The sequence below is a fragment of the Parasteatoda tepidariorum genome, chromosome 8 (genome assembly GCF_982258835.1).
Source record: "Parasteatoda tepidariorum strain Cologne lab strain chromosome 8, Ptep-v5.0, whole genome shotgun sequence".
NCBI lineage: Eukaryota > Metazoa > Arthropoda > Arachnida > Araneae > Theridiidae > Parasteatoda > Parasteatoda tepidariorum.
Window position 1 is genome coordinate 25,533,929 of NC_141762.1, and position 10,069 is coordinate 25,543,997.

A 10,069-nucleotide genomic window follows, 5' to 3' on the forward strand; every position below is an offset into this window, starting at 1 on the left:
ACATGTGATTTCTAGAAAGAAAAAAAAATTCTTTTTTTTACATATATATATAAATATATATACATATATATATGTAGAAGATATTTATAAGACTGCCATTTTTATGCACTTAAGTAGCATTTATAAAATTTAAAAAGAGAAAGAAAATATTTTTTATATAATAATATTTTTTTCTTTTCATCAACACATAAAAGAATGTATATTGAAAAAAAATATAGATTCCTTCTTTTTCGCCGTTTAGTAGTCGACATCGCTTTAAAAAAAAAAAAAAAAAGAATTTTTAAAAACCGAGAAATTTATGGCAATAACTCAAAAAAGATTGGCGATAAAACCACGTGTATTTCGGATGAAATCACTTGAATCGGAAGCATCAAAAAGAAGTTAATTAACCGTACATTTCGAGATACAAGTGTAATAAATAATACCGTACTAAAAATATCGAGATTTTAAAAATTATGCAAAAGTTTTCGGTGATAACTTCCGTAAAATTGATTAAAAAAACGATAGAATTATCGCCTCAAATAGTGAATACTCAGTTGCGCAATTTAAATTTTCGTATCATAATAATATCTGGATATTAAAAAAATCATGTGAAAATAAACCCCAATAAAGCTACATGGATTTTGCTTAAAGCGAACGTGTCAAAGAATATTTAAATACGTGCAATTCGAATTTCTCATTTTTAATAATATCATATGAAAAACCGAGACAAAGGGAACATCTGGATCAAGCATTGGCTGAAATTTGCCTTCGTGAAGGAATTATTTTGCTAAAACCAACCCGCGTTTGCGCTACATGAAGAGGAAACCCTCCCATGGTTAAGCCTAACGACAAGGGGATTCTAACCCAAGATCTGTCGGCCACTGAGGATATTTTATGTCAGTATTGTGGTTGGTGCGAGCTGTGGGCGGAATTCCAATCGACCAGCCATCGCTGGGATTCGAACCTGGATCCTCTCATTGGAAGACGAGCTCGCTATTCCTTGGGCCGCTACTGCTCGCAATCTTGAGATTCGCGGGATTCTGCGAATTAGTAAAAGAATCACATGCCTGAACTTTGAATTTAAGAAAAAATCGATAGATCTTGAACTACGCCTGATTCTCACTCTCAAAAAAAGTATATCAAATCAAATTTTTTAGGAGAAAATCACATTTCAAAAATTTTAATCTCTTTGAAAAAAATTGTTCTGCAGTAATCTAAACTGCAACTCTTTTATTGATTGAAAAAATTTATTTAGCCTGTATTTTAAGCAAAAAAGCTTTGAAATGGGATAATTGCAACTGATCAATTGCAACTGATTCTGAAAACGATTTTTCAGAGAAACTCTTGCTGGTATAGGGCACTTGATTTTTGAGAAAGAAATGGCAGATTTAAAGCTGAAGTTCGATAGAATCAGTTAAGTTTTTTTTTATGTCAAATATGCTATAAAGGCATAAATGAGCTGCATTCTGTTCAAAAAATGAATAAAAATCCCTTTATAACAGACACAAAGGAAAATATTAAAGATAAATTTTACGATGTCAGTACAAAATCGATTATTGCTTAGTAGCTTTGTATGCATCGCCCTTTTGTGAAAGAGGCGCATTTTTACCACCATTTTGTGAAAAATAATATCTTTTTCATTCAAATAGATATTAATATATTATGTATGGATACCAAATATTCCTTTTTAAGTTTCTAAGGCTGTGGTCTTTTGATGTTTAAATGTATGAACTTTTTGTATTCATATTTTTGACGAGAAATATGTTAAAAGAAAATCAGATATTATTTTATCCAATAACATAAGTTAAGTTTACAATATAAAATGATTTCGAAAAAACGCCATGTATGTAATTGTTTTTCTCGAAAACTTACGTTCTATTTCATGTATTGCTTTTAAATAAAATGGAACATGTCAAGACACTATTTTTTTTTCTTTTTTTTTTTTTGCAGATTGATTTGTAGCAATTTATTATATGTTGTGCAGAAATTAAAAGCTTATTTCATACAAATAAGAAAGCATTTTTTTTTTACAATTATAGACAGTAACTAAAATTATATTTTCCTTTTGTATAACTTACGAATCAATTATGACAGAATCTTTTATAGTCTAAACATATTGAAAATCAAAAATTATAATTAGCTAAAAAGCTACTACGAAAATGCTTTATTTGCAAAATTATTGTTATTTTTTTAACTGTTAAATATTTGTGTTAAAATGAAATGCATACATCGGGACATTTATGTTGCATAAATAATTCTGCTAACTGCTGTAAATTTTTTTTTATTTATTATTATTAATTCAGACATTTGCACCAGTGGAAATTTTTTCTCTCTAGATTTGAAGGCTACATTATAATGACGATGCATTTGTATATAATACTGCTGTACTATTTGTATTGTACTTACTGTGCTGTCTGTATGTAAATTTTACCTACAATGAAAATTAATATTTTCAGCAAACGCAGAGCTCCGTTTGAGATTTGATTAGATAAGAGAAAGAATGTAAAAAAATTTCCTTAGCAATTAAATGCCGATAAATTCTGTTTAAACTGTTCAAAAAAATAAATAAAAAAATTTTAAAAAAAATTTATGATTGATAATTGTATTATCGTCTAGCAGGAAGGATTAGGCCCCGCCTTTATTTCTTATCTTCAAGTTTCCAATTGACGAAATCTAAAAACTCCTAATACTGATTTAAGTTGTATGCGCCATTGCACTCATTCACTATTTGCAGCCAAAAGGAGTTTACTCTCGGAATATCTTCTCATTATATTGATAAACAATGAAAGTTACAAATACAGTCATTTATTTTGAAATCAATAAGGGTATGACAATAGGCGTTATAAATCCAAAATAAGCTTTCAATTTTCTCATCTCACATTAGAATGGAGCTAAGCAGGCTGACATAACTTTTGAACGAAAATATGTACCTTCCAGAGATTCAAGGCATCCCTGCTGAGCTGTTGCTCTCAACCTCCCGTGGTGCCCTCGATTATTCGAAATGAGGATGGTAATGATAGACAACCTTTTGACCTTTCAACTCTGCCCAAAAAACTGCCTTTTGTCGGTGGTACCCTCTCGACTCTTTGGTCTTCACAACCAAACAATGTGGTACACAATATTGCTACAGAAGCCATTGTGGCGGCCAGCTCCCGCCTTCATAAAGTTGCAAGGACTTAGAAAAAAACGTAGAGGAAAAAATACCCGATAAATGCCCCCTTTTTTTGCTGTTGCATTTGAGATTAAGTTCTTTTAAAAGCCACATCCGCGAAGCAACTCTATTCCCAACTTTGTTTGAGAGTTGTATAAGGCATGTTGCTGTCAAGTTGGGTGGAAAACCTGACTGACAAGTGGTATTTGACTCAGTCAAAGCATTCACTTCTTTTAAAAAAAATATAATCAGTAGGTCGAGTTGCCTTTCTTATGTAACGATTTATTTATTCCAATGTTTTGTGCGTTGAAGAGATATTGAATATCAGCCTTTATGCAGCTCAACGATTAACCAAGAATATGACAACAATAATCCTTATTTTGATGTCATGAAAAAGATAAGATGTTAAGCTCTTATCAATATTATGCAGTTTTTTGAATGCTTGCATTGAAAACGTTTACAAAACAGCATCAAATAACGTGAATAATCCACTATAATAACCCACATAAATTTTTGCAAACACAAATTTATATTTTCATTTTTTATTTTAATTGTAAAGATTTTATATATGTCTTATTTCTATTATATAAAACAAATTTGGTTTTAGCTGCCTTGTGCGCTTTTCCAATTTGATTTAATGATTTAATGTTTTAATGTGTTTATTTACCTCTTATGTATCATACGAGTAATTGACTTCGTAAATTGAATTGATTTCATGATTAGATAACCCACTATAACTTATGTTTCTCTGTAAGCATAAAAAAATAGCTGGTTGGTGGAAACTGCTTTTTAGTGCATTTAGTTTTGAGGCCCAATTTGCGATAAATTTGTAGTTGCTTAAATGTACGAGAAATGAAAGTTATCACGCTTTTATTTGTGATTTAAAGTCATAATGGTATTTTGGTACCTATTTATTATTATGAAAAGCTTGCAAATAGTATTACATTACTACATTTATAGCAGAAATTCTGCTTTGATACGTTAAATTGCTTTGATAAAGCGATTAACGTAGAGTCTATCAACTGTGAAATATGGAGTAGAAATCCCAATTTGAAATTGGGATCACCCAGATATTAATTAACATTGAATAAACCATTTAAATGCTACTTTCTCTAATAATGATCTTGGAGACCATCAGAAAACCGAATAGCATAACCTAAAATTTCTAGATTTCTCTACTCGAAATTAAACCTTAATCTCTAACGACGTAACTATTCTCCCCTATTTTTGTCTGTGTGATCGTTCATAACTTCGCTGTAAAGAAGCAGATTAATTTACTATAAAAAATATACATAAGTATATAGCGAGTCATGGTGGCTCAGGTGATACAGCGCTCGCCTCCCAATGAAGTGACACCGGTTCGGATCCCAGCGATGGCTGCCTGGGCCGCACCAACCAAGGTGTTGACGTATACTCAGTTGTAGGTGGATCATGAGTTAAAGCCCCCTTGCCACCAGACAAACCGTACAAGGTTTTCGTGGTTTTCCTCTCCATGTCCCCGAATGCAGGTTAGTTCAAAAAATGCAGGTTAGCGAATGTCCGCGAATGCAGGTTAGTTCAAAAAATCCTTCACGAAGGCAAATTTTTTCCCAATACTTAATTCAAGATTTCTTTTGTCTTCTGGACTGGGTTCAAAATAATAAGGACCATACAAATAAGAGTTTTTTTTTGTGTGTGTGTGTGTGATGATTTAAAATTCGTATACATTTTAGAAATGATCAAATATATGCTTTGCTTCACATTCCTTTAAATTTTGTTACAGTAATAAAAGAGAAAAGGGTACAAGCTAAATAAATCCTGGAGTTTAAATATATATAACAACTGAATAATGTATATATATAGATAGATAGACAGACATGAACATAATATAATTAGAAAAATAATTTTAAAAAATTGATGGAAAAACGCATAGGTTCTTATCAGAGCGCATTTACGACAGCGTAACAGACATTTCAAAGTAAAGAATAATTATCTTAAGATCAAAATCACTCTTTATAATGCGTCTATGCCCCTAAAAAAATTTTCAAAAGTGTAATTGTAAACGCTTTAAGGTAAAAGAAGAAAAGCAGAAGACAAACTTATACACACACCTACACAAATATTCTCTTTAACACCGTAACTGGCAACATTTAAAAAGAGAAATTAGGAAAATTTTTAAGCTAACAAATTACGCGTTAAAAATAACTGTATTAATAAACTTCTACAATTAATATTAAACATAATTTTACTAATTTATAATTTTTTTTCGACTTTTTTAATTTTTGAAAGTAAAACTTACTTTTTTTAGATGATTTTTAATTTAAAGCAAATTTTTTTAATAAAATTGGAAGTTTTTTAGAATAATTTAGTAAATTGGACTAATTACATATAAGCATGTTAAAGAATCAAACACGTAAACAATTTTACATGCTATGAGACATCATTTCCAATGAAAATTAATAAATAAAAGAAACACTCGAAATTTTTGTATCATTTAATTATATACAATTAAAGATTTTTTTAAAAAAATAGAAACAGTACTAGTTGAGCACTGATACTTTTCCTATCAATCCTTACACAGATGTATAGCGGTGTCTTAATTGTCAGTACTTTTTATTCAAGATTTTGACAGTGAAGTAGCAAAGCTTTCTTTTTACTCCTATGTTTCGAAAATAACTTATGTTTTCTTTATTTATAGGCTGTGCTTTTCACCGTACAAACAGAGTGTAAATGCCATGGCGTGTCTGGTTCGTGTACGATGAAAACATGCTGGCTAACATTGCCACCATTCAGTAAGACAGGGGACTATTTAATGCGCCGCTACCAAATAGCAAAGAGAGTCTTTGCCCACTTCGGAGGACCAGCCAAAAAAACAACAAGAAAGACTAGGCCTCTATTTTTAAGAACTAAGAAGTCCAAAAGGCCGCATCGCAAACCGAGGCCAAGAGACCTTGTATACCTTGAAAAATCTCCAAACTATTGTGAGGCAGATCCTATGAAGGGATCGACCGGCACTTCGGGTAGACTGTGCAATCGCACATCCAGAGGAACGGATGGATGCGATTTATTGTGTTGTGGTAGAGGTTACAATACACATCAATTTACCAGGACTGCGCAATGCCGCTGTAAATTTCATTGGTGCTGTTACGTGGATTGTCGCGTGTGCACAGAAAGGACAGAAGTGTATTCGTGTAAATGACTCGCACCATTCATCCAACTTTATAAGTGTTTAGAGTTTTGAGTGTCGCGTCGAAATACGCCAAAAATTGCAGACATGACGCTCCCTCTGGAACGAGTAATTTTCATTCCAATCGCTCGATGCAACTTAATAGCAGTATTTTTCATTAGAAATAAATAGTAACGAAACTATTATGCGATTATATTTGTTTGTAGGTGAAAAATTATTTCATCATATTTGTTATTCTAAAGTTAGGCTAAAGCTGATACTTCATTTTTAAATTCTTTAACTATTCAGTTTTCAGTGATGCTTGTTTTATTCAACCTTCAGCAAAGTATTATTTCAAATAATCTAATGAGAATTATGAATTAGTGCATATCAAAAATAATATCGAGCATCGCGTTATCTTTCTTAAGATCACTAGCTTTTGATCTTTTAAGGGTAATTGATGTACAATTTCTGTTTTAATTGTTTGTCGAATCTTTACTGAAGCAATTACCTATCTCATTTTTTCTTTTCAAAATCATCATAAAGTATTGACTTTTTATGTACGAGTTCTAATGCTTTAAATGAAAGATTTATATTTTAAATAAGCATCCGCTTTTTGTAAAGAAAAGACACAGAAATATGAAAGTTCTGAGATCCGTAGTTTCCAAATTCTAGCAGAATCAATGCAACAGTAAAAAAATGTCATTGAGTACAAAATCTTAAACAGCGATATTAGATTTTGTAATCTGGAGTCAACTTTATAGAAAGAGCAGATTAATGCGTGAGACTTCCAATATTTCAAGCATTTATGTATTTAGATTTTTAATTCATAAAACATTTTAGTGACCTTCAACAATCTGAAATGTCATTGAATACAAGATCTTAAAAATGAAATTAGATTGTGTAATTAATAAACTATTGAAGTTCACTTAATAGCTAGAACATCATGTAAAAAATTTCTTATTGTATTTATTGAACTATTTTCTCATTGCTAGTGAGTTGTAACATTTTTCATTTTAGAACTACATTTTCTTCAAAATTCAATAAAGAATTTCTAATACAAAATAGTGTTTGCTCTTAAATAAAAGATAATTATAACAAAGGCCTTTTTTATTTGTGAATACTGAATGACTCGATTACTTTTTTTTTTCTTACTTGAATTGGTGAATGTGAAACGCTGCAAAACATAATTTTGCTCTTCATAATAAAATTTAACCAGACCTTTTTTAAAAGCCTCCTTTCAAAAATGTAATCTAACTGCTTAATAAATCAATTTAAATAGTTGCGTAAGAGGGGAAAATGCTCTTTAGTATGTATGTATTTTGTTGCATTTGTTTTATTGAGCTGTTCGGAACGCAATTTCGTTTATTTTTCTTCCACCAGAGGGCTTAATTGTATTTTTTCCCAGACTTCACACTTAAGTCATATAATTATTTGAATTTTGTAAGATTTATTTGTGAAAAAGTCTGATTGATTGTACTTAGTAACTTTCATTTTTTTGGTACCCTTTCAAATATAGAAAGTAAAAAAAAAAACAGCATTTTCTCATATTTTACTATCGAAAAGGTAAAAATGATGTTCAAATGACAAAATATTTATCCGATGTGTATGGAGAAGAACAACACCAGTGTCAAAACTAGTTTGCAAAATTTGGATTAAGATACATGAAACTGCAATAAGCCAGATTAGGCTGATGAAGAGACAATAAAAGCATTATTTGATAATAAAAAAAAACAGACGATTAACAACTTGTGAGATTGCTGAAAGATTAAATTTGTCGCATTTGACTGTTCATTATCATTTGAAACGCTTTGGTTTATTCCCAAAAGCTCGACATATGGGATCCTCATGCTCTTACAGAAAGAAATTTATGCCGTTGCATTAGACACCTGTGATATGCTTCTCAAACCTCAAAATTATCCAATTTTGAAGCGCATCCTCCCTGGAGACTAGAAATAGGTTGTGTGCAATATTTCTTTGGCTATCTACAAAAAATTTTAGTGGGCTATACCCTTATTTCACATGAGGTCAAAAATCACCTGAATCAGAAGATGGCAAAAGGTATTGGACCAGAATGGACACTACAAAATTCAATAAAATATTTATTCACTATAAGAAAATCGTTTCCCATTTTCCTTAGGGAAAAAACAAAATTATTTTTTGAACAACCCAATATTTTGATGTAATTATGTGTATATTTTTTAGCATCATTTTAATTTTTAAAAAAATATCATAACAAAGGAAGTCAAACATATAGTTTTCATCTTGCATAATTTGGGGAGAATCATTAATTTTTAGTTGTCCTGAAACCAATTGTTGTGGTTGTTGTTCATTTACGTCGCACTAGAGCTGCACAATGGGCTATTGGCGACGGTCTGGGAAACATCCCTGAGGATGATCCGAAGACATGCCATCACAATTTTGATCCTCTGCAGAGGGGATGGCACCCCCGCTTCGGTAGCCCGACGACCTGCACGCGAAGACGAGCACTTTACGGTAGCACAGTTTAACGAGGACCAATACTGCACACTCTCGGTCCCTACGCAGACTGACCCAAGTGGTCACCCACCTGTACACTGATCGCAGCCAGTGATGCTTGACTTCGGTGATCTGATGGGAACCGTGTCTTAAGGATCAGTCCACTGCGGGACAAACCTATATTCCCTAGCTGCAATATTATTATTTTACTATTTTTTCAATGACAAACTTGCTATTTTATTTTTCAAGGATCGTGAAAATATTGCTGGTTACCATTTCACTATAGGGTTTTGATACATATATTCAATCCCTTGATTAAATAATAAGCTAAGCAAAAATGATGTGTGTGTGTTAGATCAACTATTCTAAGTTTTTCAATTTAAATTAAAGAGACCAAAATCATTTTGGCCTAGATTTGACTCACAAATTTATGAGGAAGCACAGCAAAGATCATAAAAAGGAGACCTGTAATCACTTCACAATATGGTCTTGATATGTATATAACAATTCCTTTGCAAAATTATAAGGCAGTGATATTCAAATTCGAATATCATATTCAAAAAATTACAGCAACTAAAATTATAGTTTACAAAAAGGATAAGCTTGTTTACTCAATCTGGATAGGCAAAAATCCTCAAGGCAAGCAACCCTCTCACACAGAGAAATATTCAAGTATTATGCGCACAGAGCACAAAAAAAGTCACTTTTAAAAACAGTTTTTAATTCAAAATTGCTGTTAAATATTTTTACATGATACATATATACCATTTGTTGCATTCAATAAATATACCATTATACCAATATCCTCTGATTCAGAGATTTTTAATTTCGAAATTAGTTAGTCTCTCTCTCTGGGCAAAAATATAAGGTTTATAATAGTAAATAAGAGAGAAATCAACGATCAGTCACATTTTCTGTCAAAAAGCACCCTCTGTTTTAAATTCACTTGGTTTGACCAAGCAGGCTTGCAGATATTGGCAAGTGGCATTAGAAACAACATATAAATATTTCATTATACATATGTTTGGGTAAGCAAAATTTATCCAATAATCAAAAAAGGCTTTATTTTGAGCTATAAGCATTATAGACGCATATTATATAAATCACTATCAATTTTTTCTCTTTCGTTATTTAGTTCATTTTCATATACTCTATTTTCATATTCAATATTTTCTAAGTTTGAGTAAGCCGAATTAATTTTTACAAAATTAGTCTCCACTTCTTGATTATGTTTGGGTTATACCCGATTTGGTTTATGCAGAATATGCTGTATCTGCTGGGCATATCAGTAATCAGAAGCACAACACAGTAAT

General features: G+C 31.4%; 1 protein-coding gene across 1 annotated transcript in view; it reads left to right on the forward strand.

The window, feature by feature from the left end:
• LOC107447185 (protein Wnt-7b-like) overlaps positions 1–6,431 on the forward strand; it is a 158,054-nt gene extending 151,623 nt beyond the window's left edge. Inside the window, 1 exon segment of the mRNA NM_001323817.1 lies at positions 5,811–6,431. Within this exon segment, the coding sequence (NP_001310746.1) occupies positions 5,811–6,311 (501 nt within the window). The 3' untranslated portion in view covers positions 6,312–6,431.
• The last annotated feature ends 3,638 nt before the right edge of the window (positions 6,432–10,069 follow it).